Source organism: Aulonocara sp. 'chitande type north' Nkhata Bay, linkage group LG3 (assembly GCF_057382095.1).
Source record: "Aulonocara sp. 'chitande type north' Nkhata Bay isolate Kocher_YH1m ecotype deep benthic linkage group LG3, A_spYH_male_GT1.1, whole genome shotgun sequence".
NCBI lineage: Eukaryota > Metazoa > Chordata > Actinopteri > Cichliformes > Cichlidae > Aulonocara > Aulonocara sp. 'chitande type north' Nkhata Bay.
In genome coordinates, this window is record NC_141346.1 from 7,300,395 (window position 1) to 7,317,041 (window position 16,647).

The window sequence follows — 16,647 nt, forward strand, 5'->3', positions numbered from 1 at the left end:
AAGCACTTCATCAGGATGGGAGTAAGTGCAACAGGACGGTAGTCATTAAAGCAGGAGGGAGATGACTTTTTTGGAACCGGAATGATTGTGGTGGCTTTAAAACATGTGGGGACGACAGCCTGGATGAGTGATATGTTGAAGATGTCTGTGAAGACATCAGTGAGTTCCACTGCACAGTCTCTCAGTACACGACCAGGAATGTTGTCAGGACCCGGAGCTTTACGTGCATTGATCCTGCTGAGGGATCTCCTCACGCTGTCCGGTGACAGAGTCATCACCTGGTCACCAGGAGGGGGTGGGGTCTTCTGTGCAGTGGTGCTGTTTTGGACTTCAAAGCGAGCAAAGAAAGTGTTCAGCTCGTTCAGCAGGGGGATAGTGCTATCACAGGTCTGTGGTGGGGGCTTGTAATCTGTGATGGTCTGAATGCCCCGCCACAGGCTCCGTGAGTCTCTGCTGTCTTTGAAGTGATGAGATATTTTCCTGGAGTACTGTCTCTTAGCCTCTCTGATGCCACGGGAAAGGTTGGCCCTATGCGAATGATGAGACGAGTTGACTCTCGCTTTGCCAGCTGAGGCAGGTTTATCCTCTCAAAACTGTTCAAATAAAAACAAATTCAGTGCAGCAACTTCATATGACTGGACGTCTGCATGCACACCTCTCCCCAGCAGGGCCTCTAGCCGACTGAGGTGTGACATCACAACAAACCTCATTATAAATCAAGCTGCTAAAATAATGAAATATACATATAAACATATATAACAAATTAAAATGCACTGCATCGTGACCATATAGTAACAGTGTGAGACAAAATGCACAAGTGGAACAAATAGGGATGGGTATCGTTTAGGTTTTATCCGAATCGGTACTTTTGAAACGGTGGCGGTGCTCAAACCGGTGCTTAAAGAATGGAGAACACAAAATTGGTCCAAAAACCTCTCATGTTCAGCAGTTTTTTTGTAAAAAGATAACAATGTTAGCCTTTTCTGCAGCTATGGGGCATATATGGTATCACTCTTGGCTGGAAGCAGTGCTTAAACAATGGAAAAAACACAAACTTTATCCAAAAACCTCTCATGTTTAACTGTTTTCCACTTTTACTTTGGTCATTTTAGCCTTTTTGGCCAGGGTGAAGGGAGTATCTGCCATCAAACAAGAAGACAGCCGCATGTAGCTATGATGATGTTTGCTAGTTCACCTTACTGCATTAATGTAATAACGTGGTTAGCCTACACAGCGTAAATTACACGCGAACAACATTAAGCTACTCACGCAGAGAAGAACGGCTGCTGCTGCCATCATCATCCTCATCATTTCTGCTACACTGGCAGGGCTAGGAGCCAGGACTCTCCTCTTCGGGTTTTTGGGGGATGTTGCTAACTCCGGGTCCGATAACAGGCAACCCACCCGCAGTAGATGTGCTCAGTGTGAGGTCTCGCAGCAAGCTATCAAATACGGCGCATTTCTCGGCTTTTAAAAAAAACGCTATGCGTCGCCAGGTGTTTCATCGGATTTGAGGTGTTACCTCCTTTGACAGTATCACAGTATCAGCTTAAAGCACTTGTTGCAGGCTGCTGAGTTTGCATATTTTGCTGTGAAGTACAGCCAGACTTTTGACCGCTTCGCCTTGGACATTTTTAATCTGCAGCTCTGCTCTAAAAGAACGTACGTACCTGGGCCCGCCTACTATCCTCGGAAACGTAAAATGATTGGCTAGAAGTGTATCACAGCTCAGGAAAAAAAAGCACGGAAATAAAGCACCGAAATGTGCGCTGCTTTTCGGTCTGGTTACTACCGTTTATGTCAGAACCGGTGCCATCATGGCACCGGACACCGGTACCCATCCCTAGGAACAAACAATATTTGAATGACTTCAATTACTTTAACTGTGTTTAATCGCTCTGTAACCGGAACAGGAAGTGACTCTGTGGGACGTCAAAGGTCACACAAAGAAAATAAAAGCTCCCAAAATATAAATACAGAAAATAAATATATATACATATGCATGTCCATAAACAAGACTGACAAATGAAAATAACACCACAGGATGGATCTTTGGTGAAATACAAATGGTCTTTTTAATACACCTGTTACACATGCATGGAGCATGCAGATTCACAAAAAAGTAAAGAATCTAAAAATAAAAAATAAGAAGTGAGAGACTGTACAGAAAGTAAAGGAAAGAAAAACACAAATATCTACCTGGTGTATCTTTACCTCAAAGTGACTCATGGAGTCTCTGTCTGTGTGTCCTCAGTTTCCCAGCATGCCTCAGCTGTGGAGCTGTATGAGGGGGACTCGTTCATCCTGCCCTGTCAGTATAACACTTTCGCTCTGACTGACCCCACAGTGGTGTGGAGTCGCTCCGACCTCAGTCCTCCAACCGTCCACCAGCGTCAGCTTCAAGGAGACGAACTGAAAGATCAAAACCAGCGTTACAGCGGCCGAACATCCATGAAGACTGACGCTCTGGAAACTGGAGAGCTCAGCCTGAACCTGACCAACCTCCAACTGTCTGACAGCGCCACCTACACCTGCTCCGTCACAGACCTTAGATATGGCTACATGAAACTGGGCGATGTACAGGTGCAGGTCAAAGGTCAGCAACAAACACTCGGATCACTCGGTTTTATCATTCAGATAAAACTTTATTATTTTACTGCTGAAAACACATGTTGACTACAAGTATCTTGGCTTGAGGTATATTCAGTAAAATATATCATTACATTCAGTCAGACGTCAAAGGTCATGTTGTTCTTTGTGTTTCTCCACAGAACGGTTCCCATCCTGGGCCAAAGCTCTCCTGGTTCTCCTGATTCTTCTTGTGGTTTCTGGAGGTCTTTTATTTCATTTCTGTCACTATTTCATGTCAGGTGAGTGTCTCCTCCTACACTACCCATAATGCCGATGGTTAGCAGGTGTCCTCTGGTGGCTCCTTGACTGTGGCTCACACAAACTTGTTCCAGAAGCTGAAAGAGTTGAGAGTTACAAACAGCTGATACAGAGAGCTGAAGAGAAACTTCCAGGTTTGTTCCAGAAGTCAGAAAACCTCCTTCAGACTCAGTCATTGATCAGTGAAACAGCTCCACAACATGACTTTACTAAACAGTGTGTGTGCTTCACTGCATTGATCTGACACAGAGGCTGCATGTGTACAAGCTGTTCTTCTTCTGTGGTGGTAAACAGCAGGCTGACATGGGCTGTATCCCAATTCAGGGTCTGCAGCCTTAAAGTATGCAGCCTCAACGATCCTCAAGGGCCGCGTACTCAAAGACCGCTAAGGCCAGAAGTGCGAGGCTTGTGAAATGGGACGGTCTAGCCTCCGTTGTGCTGCCCAGGTTGCCTAGCAACCATGATACTAACAGCTGGAAACGTTTCATACAGCTTTGTTTAACAGAAATGAAGGAGAAAATCTTTTGTTCATTTGTTTGTTTCTTTCTACATGAGCTTTGATCATTCTCTGTAAGATTAAGCTCAGCTATTGAACGGCGTATATTTTAAAGCAAAGGCTTTAAAACCAAGTTAGTACAAACGTCACTAATGTCACATAACTTTGCCGACATGTGGCCAACAGTAATGTTTTAATGTTCTTCGTTATTAAACATTTGCACATAAATAAGTGACATAATATTCAGTACTTAAAGTTTACTCTTCGGGCGCCCCTCATCCGCCGTTTTTTTTTTTTTCCCAGCAAAATTATCCACACCCATCGCCGCGCTATGCATTCTGGGATATGTTGGGCCACGAAGTCTACACCGCCACATCCTTGAAGTTCAGGGAAATGAAGGATAAATTTGAGGGCCGCATTTCGAGCAGCCTTTGAATTGGGACAGCCTTCGTCACGTCAATGTGACGTAATCGGCCTTAAAATGTGGCCTTTAAGGCTGCAGACCCTGAATTGGGATACAGCCATGGAAACATGTGCTGACAGTAAATGTTCCTCCTTTTGTATCAGTCATTGATCCCCCTGTTTCTCAGGTTTTAATGGTCGAGTAGAAGAATTATTATGTATCAATTATGTATGAATTTAAAAAAAAACTGGAGGTCATCAAGGTTGTTGACTTTAAGACATGCTGGTAGTTTAACTCTTATCTTTTCTCATAGATTAATAAAGCTGGGTTTCATCTGCAACCCAGCTGTTGATGAGGTCTGCCCCGAGTTCCTGAAGGCTGCGGGAGTATGGGGTGTCTGGCCCATTGTTACGAGCCATTCGATCCCTATACAACCGTTGTAAGAGCTTGGTTCGGTTCGCATTGCCGGCAATAAGTCGGATTCGTTCCCGGTGCGTGATGGGCTCCGCCAGGGCTGCCCTTTGTCTCCGGTTCTGTTCATAATTTTTATGGACAGGATTTCTAGGCGCAGCCAAGTGGCGGAGGGCTTTCGCTTTGGTGGCCTCAGAATCTCATCTCTGATTTTTGCGGATGATGTGGTTCTGTTGGCTTCATCAGGTGAGGGCCTCCAGCTCGCACTGGAACGGTTCGCAGCCGAGTATGAAGCAGCGGGAATGAGGATCAGCACCTCCAAATCTGAGGCCATGGTTCTCAGCCGGAAAAGGGTGGAGTGCCCACTCCGGGTCGGGGATGAGTTCCTGCCCCAAGTGGAGGAGTTCAAGTATCTCGGGGTCTTGTTCGCGAGTGATAGGAGAAGGGAGCCGGAGATCGACAGACGGATTGGGGCTGTAGCTGCAGTAATGCGGACGCTGCACCGGTCCGTCGTGGTGAAGAGGGACCTGAGTGAAGCGAAGCTCTCAATTTACCGGTCGATCTACGTCCCTACCCTCACCTATGGCCACAAGCTGTGGGTAGTGACCGAAAGAACGAGATCGCGGATACAAGCGGCGGAAATGAGCTTCCTCCGAAGGGTGGCTGGCCTCTCCCTTAGAGATAGGGTGAGAAGTTCGGCCATCCGGGAGGGGCTCAGAGTAGAGCCGCTGCTCCTCCACATCGAAAGGAGCCAGCTGAGGTGGTTCGGGCATCTGACAAGGATGCCCCCTGGGCGCCTCCTGGGTGAGGTGTTCCGGGCATGTCCCACCGGGAGGAGGCCCCGGGGCAGACCCAGGACACGCTGGAGAGATTATATCTCTCGGCTGGCCTGGGAACGCCTTGGTGTTCCCCCGGATAAGCTGGAGGAGGTGGCTGGGGAGAGGGGGGTCTGGGCCTCTTTGCTTAGGCTGCTGCCCGCGTGACCCGGCCTCGGATAAAGCGGATGAAGATGGATGGATGGGTTTCATCTGCATATCAGTGAAAATGTTTACATTGTTTTCTTATATTATAAGAGAAAGATTTATAATTTGAATAGAACTGGTCCCAGTACAGAACCTTTTGGAACTCCATGACTAACGTTTGTAACTGAGGAAGAATCCTCATGAATCTATGAGATGGATATGACAGAAACCACAGCAGCAGCATAATTACTTTACTGTCAATGCTTTCTGGTGTATCAAATGCAGCACTGAGGCGCAGTACAGAGGTAGGTTTACTGTAAGGAGGCCATCAGATGATTATTAAAAAATGTTACTACAGCTCATGTTGTGCTTTGTTGTCCTCTCAGTCCCCTGGGTGGAGGTGGATTCAGGGGTGGAGTCTGTCCAGCTGATCTGCGAAACCACAGTTTGTCTGCCTAAAGATGCTAAAGTGGAGTGGAAGGATGCAAACAACAGGAAGGTCCACGTGTATGAGAACGGCTCTGACCGACCTGAAGAACAGGACGATAAATACAACGGTCTAACGAAGATGAAGAGAAACTTACTGGAACCTGGAGACCTCAGTCTGACCCTGAAACAGCCCACAGATGGAGACAACTCCACCTACACCTGCACCGTCTACAGCAGGGAGGGAAACATCCTGATGAAGAAACAAGTGGAGCTGAAAGTCAGAGGTCAGTGCTGTAGATACAGGTCAAATGTCAGAGGTCGGTGTTGTGGATACAGCTGACATACTCATGATGGCGGTTCAGTCTCAGTGGCTCCATCCAATAATGTTACAGTGTTAGCATGTCTGATGTTTGTGGCTGTTTTGGTTTTTATTTGATTTCCAGCCAAAACATTTGGGTTTGGGAGGAAAAGTGTTCTAGCTCTAATGTACAGCTGTCATATTAGAAATAGAAGCAGCTCTGATTTTAGTGCTCAAAGAAATCTATGAAATTATGAATTCACACTTGAACAGTTTTCTGCAGCGTTCCTCTCGGCCTTATTTGCAGCTCCACTCTTGATTTTGCTCTAATAATTATTTCTCTCCATGAGCTGTTTCTCTGCCTGAAGGAGGCGCCACTCCATCGCTTCATTTAGTGCAGAACAAGAGTCACATGATGCTGCTCTGTGAACACCAATCACACTTTGTACAGCTCATGTTGTGTTTGTTGTCCTTTCAGTGTGTCAGGTAGAGGAAGGGGCAGAGTCTGTGCTTTGTCCTCGCCTGAATGGTCACGGTGCTGTTACGCGATACTACAGCTCCGACTCAAAGGATGACCTGCACGTTAGATACCTGGACGGAGAAGACAGCGGTATTGTGGTCGTTGGAATAAATCGACCAAAAGCTAAAAATGCCATAAACAAAAATCTTGTGAAAATGATGTTTGAAGCTGTGGAGGACATCAAGAAGAATAAAAAAGTGCGCAGTGTAATTTTATGTAGTTTGGTTCCTGGTATATTTTGTGCAGGTGCAGATCTGAAGGAGAGGGCCAAGATGCACCAGAGCGAAGTGGGACCATTTGTATCCAAAGCACGAGCCCTTATTACAGAGCTAGGAAACCTGCCAGTACCAACAATTGCTGCAATTGATGGTGCTGCCTTAGGAGGAGGCTTGGAAATGGCCCTTGCTTGTGACATCAGAATTTCCTCCAATACTGCCAAAATGGGACTAGTTGAGACTAAACTTGCAATTATTCCTGGAGCAGGTGGTACACAACGTCTCCCTAGGGTGATTGGCGTCTCTCTTGCCAAGGAGCTCATCTTTGCTGCACGAGTGGTTGATGGAACACAGGCGCAACAAATGGGTCTTGTCAGTCATTCTGTGGAGCAGAATAACAGTGGAGATTCTGCCTACTTGAGGGCTCTGGAGCTTGCACGGGAGATTAACCCCCAGGGCCCAATTGCAATAAGGATGGCAAAGTTGGCAATTAACCAGGGGATAGAGGTGGATTTATCTACAGGTCTGGCAATAGAAGAGGCTTGTTATTCCCAGGTGATACCAACCAAAGACCGTTTGGAAGGCTTGTCTGCTTTCAAGGAGAAGAGGCAGCCTCAGTACAAAGGGGAATGAAGTCATCGTTCCAGAATCGATCAGTTCTGCCTTCAGCTCTGCTGCTGTTCCACTGCTTCCAACATAAATTATGGGTCAGACTAAACTCGTCAACACATTAGCCCTTACATCATAGTTGACAGCTGGACCTTAGGGGTCGTTGTGGCTGGTGTTTCAGGCTAAAGCACTTTCTGACTTTGTTAATTCTATTCACGTTTATTTATATAGTGACAATTTATGACAGCAGTCACCACAAGGCGCTTTAAATTGTAAAGTAAAGAATTTACAACTAATCACATTAAGATTTGGAGAAACAAAGCAAACTAACCCAGCTAAGTTAAATGTGTCCTGCTTATGGGGCGCCGTTTGTAAAGTGAAACATGCTGAAATTAACGGCAACATTTTTCCACATTTAGCTCAAAACCTTACAAAAACATATTTTTTCGAGTAATTTTTTACAACATTTAGTAAAATATTTGTAACTTTTCATCAAATGTTAAATATTAAATCTAAATATTATATTTAAATCTAAATGTTAAATCTAAATATTATATTTAAATCTAAATCTAAATGTTAAATCTAAATGCTAAATGTTAAATCTAAATATTATATTTAAATCTAAATCTAAATGTCAAATCTAAATGCTAAATGTTAAATGTTAAACCTAAATGTTTAGGCTAATATGCTAATTTATTGTACGAATCAACGGAAATACCAAAATAAAAGCTTCGGAGTTCTTATAGGACAACCACAGAGATGAGTCCATTATCAGAGGCGATTAGATCATTCGTAACCTTCAGCAGTGGTCAGTATGCACTCCAGATCCTGACCTCATCTACCACAACTACTCTTCCAAAATAAGAGGAAAGTTGGAGATTGCTCTACAATGAGCTAAGGCAACTGAATCAACTAAAGGCATTTTAGTATTTTTATTGAGCTTCAGTATTTATATCTTCAGTGACGGTGATTCTGATGGTGGTGATGGCCGTACTCTTCAAACAGTTTGGTCTGTTTTGGTGTCACCATAGTCTTAGTCTTCAAAAATAATCTAAGAACAGAGAGTTTGGTACAAAAATTTATTTCCATTTGAAACCCTAAAATATTTCATAACATCTTTCCAAAAACATCCATGTTTGCAAGATTGAAAGATTAAAATGAGCTAAAATACAAGGATAAAAACGTGTGACATGACCATCTGGACCAACAACCACACACGGCTGAAAAACTGTGTGGCTGTGTGGCAGCTGAATAGCCATGCCTAATGAAGTGACTAGTGGGTTGATATACACTGAGCTGTAAAATATAAAGGTTAAATAATCTGCCCCCGCTAAAAAATAAAAAATAAAAGCAAATATGATACAAATAAAAGCAAATATATATTAAACCCAATGAGTTAATGCAATAGTTAAGTTAAACCCCTTACATAAAAGATGCACTTGGAATCACAAACTTGATTGTTTTTTAAAATCCATTGCAGTGGCGTAGAGAGGCCAGACTACAAACATTGTCAAATATTCACAAATATTCAAATATTTACAGAAATGACTGTGAAAAGCTGATGAACACGAGAGCTTTCTGTGTGTGTTATTGTACTGGTGGGCAATAAATAGTTGTATTTACAGCGATGCTTGAAGAATTGCAGTGTTTTTCTTAGAAAAAAGGTGAAAATAGCTATCTGGAACCCTCTGTCTCATCAGTAATTTCAGCCACTGATTAGATTGTTTTAACACATTTTTTGTTTTCTTTTTACCCAGAAAAAATCATCACTACAAGATGAGGGGTGGCATCAAACTGTTGATAAAAATTAGACCTTTCATATTATGTAACTTTTGATCACCCACCCATCCCACGTGACCCTTGATAGTTTACTGGAAATGCAACTTTTCTTCTGTAAATCATCACAAAAAAACCTGAACATCCAGGATACCAAACAAACCCTGAATTCATCAAGCTAATGTTACTAATATCTGTGTTTTACAGACCATCTCAGGACTGAAATTCTAGTATTTAGACGATTACTTAAAACAAATATATATGTGTCTCTGTATGTTTCACTGATACAGTTTATGAATAGAGCTTTCTGCTTTCATCTCGAGCCTTTCATCGATATAAGGCAACTTATGGCTTCAAGAAATACCACATGACACAGTGATGACCAAAACGCCACAATTCAGAGTTTAAAATGTGGAGTCCCAATCCAGTGGGAGATATTACTGTAACTATGTCTGTGTTTTATACTCTCTATGGGTCAAACAACAATATATCAGTCCTGCTTTTTGCCACTTCTCAGCACCACTTTTCCTGGTCAGTCAGCAACAGAACGGTTTGGAAACAACTCAGTTTTCCAGCAGCACTATACTTGATCCACTTATGTATTTGGGTTATATAAAAAACAAAACTAATGACTGGATATGTGTTTGCCTTGTATAGTATAAAATATGAATTACTATTACAATTTACATATAGACATTATACATGTTCTATATGGACATTAATAACAACATAAACAACACAAACTATACAATAATACTTTGACAGATGAATCAGCATCAACAAGCTGTCAGTAATAACACCTCATTGCATTACATCCATAACAGCCAATCTCAACATAATTAACATAACATGATGTTTAATTCCTTTCAACTTTGATCCTTAATCGTTGCTCATGTTTTACTATTTCTGTGTTTACATTAGATGTGAATTTTTATGGACGTCCCCCAAAATTTGGAAGATGCATTATTTTCTATGTTATATTTCTACTGTGAAGGAAGTTCAACACAGCCCAGCTTCCTTTGAGGTAGTTGGCTCGACAAAACCTAAAACCTCATATAGCGATAACCGAAATCAGGGCAGCTATCAGTTATTATCAGTGTTAAGCCTTGAGTTCTCCTTCAGGCTAATTAAAAACGGGTGTTTAATGATCTCTACGAGTGCTGGCTACTCAAGCCAGAGACATTACATTAAATTCTATAAAGAACATAAAATTTAATTTATTATTCATTTAATTCATTGTAACTACATAAGACCCAGCAGCAGCAAATAGGCACACCGAAGCCCGGTGATTTGCTGGGGGGGAAAGTAAAATAAAAAATCACGATCACTTTCCTGAATAAAAAGGATTCCATGACATTGCTCTGGAAAATAAACTTTGTGGATCTTGAACATGTGGCTTGTACATGTACATTAAACCCATACTTTTATTGAATATATTGTTTGCATTCATGCTGTACTCGTAAAATGACTCAGAGCAAAGGTGTCTAAATAATTTAAAAGCTTTCTTAGATGCATTTTTTCAGACTACCTTTAAGATTACCATAAAGACCATAAAACCACAAATACAGACGTGACTTTGGGGCCATTTGGTCACGACAGCATAGATGTACTGTTGACTTGGAGCTCATGTACAGACCAGTCAATGCAGAAATATCAGAATTCACAGAAACAGAAACGATACCAGTTCTTTCAATAGACCTACTTCATTTTATTACACACAAAGACAGAGGTTATACACAAATAAACAGTTGCAAAATCAAAATGGCAAAATATAACAGATCTAAAGACTGATCTGGATTACTCAGAAAGAAAAGAACAAAGAAAATCAAAGACACAACGATGATTTAACGCCCACATTTCATGTCCGCTTCACTTCTCTACTCTAAGCCCACATGGCATATAAACAAAAGCGATGCACTTACTTCCTAGAACTACTTTCTCTACTGACACCATTTTCTACATCTGGGTACGGTTTTAGATTTAATATGTAATAACTTGCTCTATAACATGTTAATTAAATGAACCTTTAATTAATATACCAAAAACAAAACAGAAAAAACACACATCAAAATTATTAATACAACATTTTATCTACGTCGCTTTAAAATTGACAACAAATGCCTGCAGAGCCTGTTACAAGTATTTTCTAACAGTGTGCATTGAATCGGAAAAACAAACAAAACTAAAGTCAATGAAGAATTAAACTCACAAAATTATTTAAGTACACTTTGCTGTGCTCATTATCAGCTCTGCATTTAAGTAAATTGACTTGGTGTGATGATTTATCACACAGTGACCCTTTATGCAGTACCTCTGTTCATCCTCTGCCTGAAAACACATTTAGGACAGGTGTCAAGTCTTTAAGTTCAAATAATGATCATTTGGGACTCTGCCGGGTTCAACATAGCCAATGGCTAGTAACAAAGTTTATCTGGAAGTTGACTGCGTGTGAGTGTGCGAATTACTTATTTGTTTCTGAAAATTCTGCATAATAAACACTTAAATCTTGTTTTTTCTCAATTTTTTTAATGTCACGTATTTGTCTATACAACTTCTTGGTCTTCATTGCCATCTGCTGGATAGTTTGTACAACTACAACTAGTGATGATGACAGTAATAAGCAAGAAGCACTCAGGGAGCCCAAACTTAAGCCAAGGCAGCTCACTCCCTGGGCAACATTTACTTTTAAGGGGATAGTATTGTATTTTGTGTATGTCCATTTCGTTGTCTTTCTTCTTTTTACACATACTTTAAAATTTAAAGTGTGGTAAAAATAACAGATTTTGGGGTCAACTTGAAAGAAAGACTGATGTGAAATGTAAAAGTGAGGTCAGAGGTCAAGTGTGAAATATTTAGAGACTTTATATAATCATTCCCAATATTTGCTATTTGTTATCAGTACAAACAACGGCAGTAAGAAACATAGTTTAAATAGCATTATTATCACTATGACCTTCAGATCAATCTACTGACATGTTGACCTCCTGAATTTTGAGCGTCACATACTTTCCCGTCTGTCTTTTCTCTAAAAAAGCAGCTTCATCTTCTTCCTGAGCTTTTCTTCTGCAGCAACATAGAGGAATGGGTTGATGCAGCTGTGCAGCAGAGCCAGGCAGTGAGTTGCAACCAAGGCTGTGTTTAACGACCTCCTCGTATCACAGTCATGCTGTACCAAATCAGCCCTCAGCAGTATGTCTATCACCATGGTTATCTGGTATGGTGTCCAGAGGAGCAGAAACGCAACCACGATGGTTACGATCACCCGCATGGCTCGGTGCTTCTGGAAACCGTGAGTGAGCAGCAGCCGTGAAACAGTGATACTGTAGCAGGAGATCATGACAATCGCAGGGACCAAAAAGCCAAAAACACGAATGAACCCCTGAATCGCGAGCCTCCATGCGGTAGAGATGTCAAAGCGAATGGAAAGAGTAGGCAGAGCAAGGGCACAACCGAGAACCCACACCACTGTGCAGAGGATCCTGCTGCACATCTTTTGGTGACTCTTCAGTGTCTCCCTGGCGCGCACAATCACAAGGTAACGATCGATGCTAATGCAGGTGAGGAAGATGATGCTGGTGTAGAAGTTCGCATCCATGACGATTTGGAGGAGTTGGCAAAGGAAGTCTCCTAAGAGCCATCCTCGAGTTAGTGCTGCAACACAGAACTGAAGCGTTAAAGCCAGCAGTCCATCTGCTATGGTCAGTTGGAACAGGTACACATCTGATGGAGCCAAAATTTCTTGGCTGGTTCTGATCACCCATCCTACCAGCAGGTTTCCGAATATGGCCAATACAGAGATGACTGTGAAGATGACGCACAGGATCACAACTGCTGTAGGTTCCAAAGGTTCATATCCACATTCTAAGGTATCTGGATCTGGAGAGAATGATTCTCTGGATTCGTTGTAATCATAGGAATAATTGTTCCAAAAGAAATCATCTTCAAAGACAAATGACATGGCTGTGGACAGAAAACAATGATATTTTAACCATAGCAATAAAAGCAACGGTTTAGCCAAAAGTAAATATACAAAAAACAAAAATCAAACAAACTGGAAGTGTATGCACAAAAATAAAGGGATGACAACACCAACTTCGGATCTTATCCTGAAAATGATCAAGACTTGACTGGAAGTCAGGCACAAGACATCGCAGCTCCTTTTTCATTTTGATGTTTTCATTTGCTTTGAAGTTTCTGATAGATGCTGATCAAACAATTTTAGGACCATGAACAGCACACACTGTTTTCAATGTGATCGCATGAGCTGTGCTCTAACACCCGTTTTACTGGTGAACCTACACAAATTCAGCTGCATGAGCTTTGACAATACGTGAGACATAGATTGAGCAGTTTAGTACATCTGGCCCCAAGTCTAATTGTTTGTCTAACCCTCAAAAAGACACAAAACCAAGATGCTGATTTTGATGGACCCCAAATTCTAACACACATCAACACTATCATGGCTTAGGTGGGCATTTGGTGATGCCAGGAGGAGTAAAAAGAAGACAGGTGACAAGGCCCTGCTTACCTACTCACCTGTGTGCAGCAGACTATCGAAAATCCAAAAAGGACACAAGAAAAACAGCAAAGAGAACAAAAGCACAATAAACCCTGATTTCTCTGTGACGTCCCTTTTTGTGTTACACCAAGTAGAATTCGTGCAGATAGCAACAGCTTTGCAAACACATTTCCTGTTTCTGCCATATGTGTGAATCAGGTAAGACTGAGGAACCAAACGGCAAAACTAAGTTACAAAAATATTGCTAAGTTACAACATACAAAATCTAAACTGTGAGGAACTCCAAACCAAACTAACTGGGAGGACACACAGCTGGAGAGAGAGATCATAACAACATCTTTGTCACAAATTTGTGGGGTTAAAGTGGATGAAGGTCATAGTAGACTACAGGAGGTCCAGTAGGATCTCACTTGATTCGTATTGCTGCTAACCCCACTCACTCGGGTTCATACTGCTGCCATCTAGGAAATGGTAAAGTATTTCTTTTATTTATGACATTTATTTATTATGTTTCTATAAGTAAATCAACATGAGGCCATTGCTCACACGACATAAACCCTGCATGTGAACAAATTCATAATATGACTCTGAGCAAAGGCGTGCTGTCCACACATCACACTGTGGATGAAGCTTTATTCATGGTGTGAACACCACACCCTAGCAATGTATGTGCTGCAGAAAAAGTCACAAAGGTGTGAACTGCAATTGTGAGAAGTCCCGTTTATTTACAAGTGAATGTTACACCTCAAAGAGACACCAGAGGCAAAACACATATGAGATATAAACTCAGTGCAAAGTACATCAGAATTATTTGTATTGAAATAAGATTTAAATGATTAAATAAGAATAATCCTTATATTTTTACCCAATGTATCTATCAAAAAAGATTTGTTAACTACATCTTTTGCCAACATCACCTGAAACAACAAAGAGAAATGAGCCACATGACAGATCAGCATGGCACGTGTAAGTGTAGCCCAGTGGCAAACAGATGGAATTAGAGACTGTTTATTGTAATTATTATTAAAGGTTTTTATTCTGTTCAGTTAAAAGCACTCATGATTGGAGAGAGACTCTAAAGAAAAAAATCCAAATTATTTTGTATGGAATTGCATTATTTGTGTTATTTATTTATTTTTGTTTCTCAAAGGTTATTTTTTTGACCTGGATGCAAATGCAGTCCAACCAATGGGATTGTTTGTCCCGCCTTATGTTTTCATGTTTGGTTGCGCTGCTAAGGCTGCTTAGACACACGCGCCATAGCTGTACCTGTGGGGAAAACGTGGTAGCTGTTGAAACAGCGAAGCTGTTGGTGTCTGCTTGATTAGCCGCCAGATTTGGATAGCCGAAGCTAGTTTTATGAATACGAAGTGCTTTGCACTGGTGAGTAACGAAACTGTTAAAGCCACTGATCGGTAGTGATGGGCAGATGAAGCCCCATGAAGCACTGAAGCTTTTCATCCAATTGCTTCACCCCAACGCGAAGCTTCATGAAGCTTCATTTGCTCTAGCAGGACACCTACTGGACGTAAAAATAATAGCTGGCATGAATTTGAAGAGTGTGGCATTTTGCACACAGCCTGTAAATGTCAACAACAAAAGGAGTGTGTAAAACATGTATATTGTAGTGATGGCAGTATACTGTGTATATTTATACTGGCAGTATGGGAAATGATTATTTGGAAATGCTTGAAATGGAAATGATCATTTACTGTGAGGTGAGGTGTGGTTGGGGTGTGGACAGTGGTTGTGCTTTTGTAACGTTGAGGTATGGACAGCTACACACTGAGGCTTTGAGCCTCAGTCCTGCCTGTTCACATTTTATTCTGTAAAAACTAAACTTTCACTGCTTTTATGACCTTTTTAGTGGGGAGAACATAGCTAGGATTTAATGATTTAACAAATCTTTTGAATCCTTTGTCCTCCACAATGCTAAATGGCTGGGAGTCCTCAATCACCATGCTGACCAGGTCTTCATCTATTTGAGATTGTTCTCCTGAGGAAAGACAATAAAGATAAAGCACAAATATAAATATCACACACGTAACTTATAACAGTTGTATAATATTGTTATATCATTTAGTAACATTACTGCATCCTATATTATCATTGCATTTGATGGCTCACCTGGTCTTGCTCCACGATCGGTGTCCCCCTTATTCTCATGCAAAGCTCTGTAGTGCCTAAGCATGGATGAGGTGTTGTTGTTATATCCCAGCTCCCTGGCACATAGCAAACACTTCACCTTGTACAAAAGTCAAGACAGCTCAACATAAATTGTATTGCACCATCAGTATCATGGAAATACATCTTCTGTAGAAATTTACATACCTTGTTGGGAGGAATAAGATCAAAATGTTCCCACACAGGGGAGGACATCCTCCTCTTCTTAGCTGGCTCCATTCTCTCCTGACTTTCTCTCCTCACTCTCATAAACCTCCAAACGGTCTCCAAACTCTCACTAACCGCAACTCTCCATCAAACACCCACATTTTTGAATGAAGTCTGAGGGGTTTATATCGCTGTCATATCTCGCGGCAAAGTTCGAACCACTTCATGAACCAGTCACGTGGTACAGCCGGGCAGCGAGGCTTCGGACGTCATCATTTTCAGCTCCTCCCATAAATGAAGCAAGCCTCGATACGCGCTTCGCGGAAACGCCCCCTCCATTACTCGACACACGCTCCGAAGCCTCGATACAGAACGTCCCATCACTACTGATCGGCATCCTGAAATGTTAATGTTGTTTGTTTAAAAAAAAACAAACGCTAATGGTGACGGTGCTATGCAAGTAGCTAGCGAGTGTGCTAAACGCTCACTCCCGTTGTTAAGCGTTAGTTGAGAACTTATTAGCTGTTGTTAGGTTAAGGAAAAAACAGTATGTCTATCTGATGTATTGAAATGTTTTATTGTGTTACTTTTATTCATCACTGTTGTTACTTGACATTGAGCAGAGTATATTAAGGTTGCTGCTTTTAATGAGCAGTGTGAATTGCTTTAATGATTGGTGATAGCTACATTGCCATGTAATGAAAACATTTAGAATTTGATTAGTTGTACAACATTAGAAATTGAAACGCATTTTGTTCATGATTTATACTTTATTTATGACCTCACTCT

At 41.6% G+C, this 16,647-nt stretch overlaps 3 protein-coding genes across 4 annotated transcripts in view; 2 read left to right on the forward strand and 1 right to left on the reverse strand.

Moving 5' to 3' along the window:
• LOC147333739 (uncharacterized) overlaps nt 1-16,647 on the forward strand; it is a 95,849-nt gene that overhangs the window by 17,213 nt on the left and 61,989 nt on the right. The window contains exon 2 of one of the 2 annotated variants that reach the window (XM_086268539.1): nt 2,348-2,596. In XM_086268539.1, the coding sequence (XP_086124665.1) occupies nt 2,348-2,596 (249 nt within the window). Of the gene's footprint in view, nt 1-2,254; nt 2,597-16,647 lie in introns of both variants that reach the window. The other variant, XM_086268559.1, reaches the window with a different exon arrangement.
• Nucleotides 6,418-7,640, forward strand: LOC147333740 (methylglutaconyl-CoA hydratase, mitochondrial-like). Its single transcript, XM_086269561.1, has one exon. The coding sequence runs from the start codon at nt 6,564-6,566 to the stop codon at nt 7,254-7,256; it is 693 nt and encodes a 230-aa protein (XP_086125687.1). The 5' UTR covers nt 6,418-6,563; the 3' UTR covers nt 7,257-7,640.
• On the reverse strand, nt 12,034-13,028 carry LOC147333741 (C-X-C chemokine receptor type 2-like). The gene has a single exon (XM_086269181.1). The coding sequence runs from the start codon at nt 12,964-12,966 to the stop codon at nt 12,034-12,036; it is 933 nt and encodes a 310-aa protein (XP_086125307.1). The 5' UTR covers nt 12,967-13,028.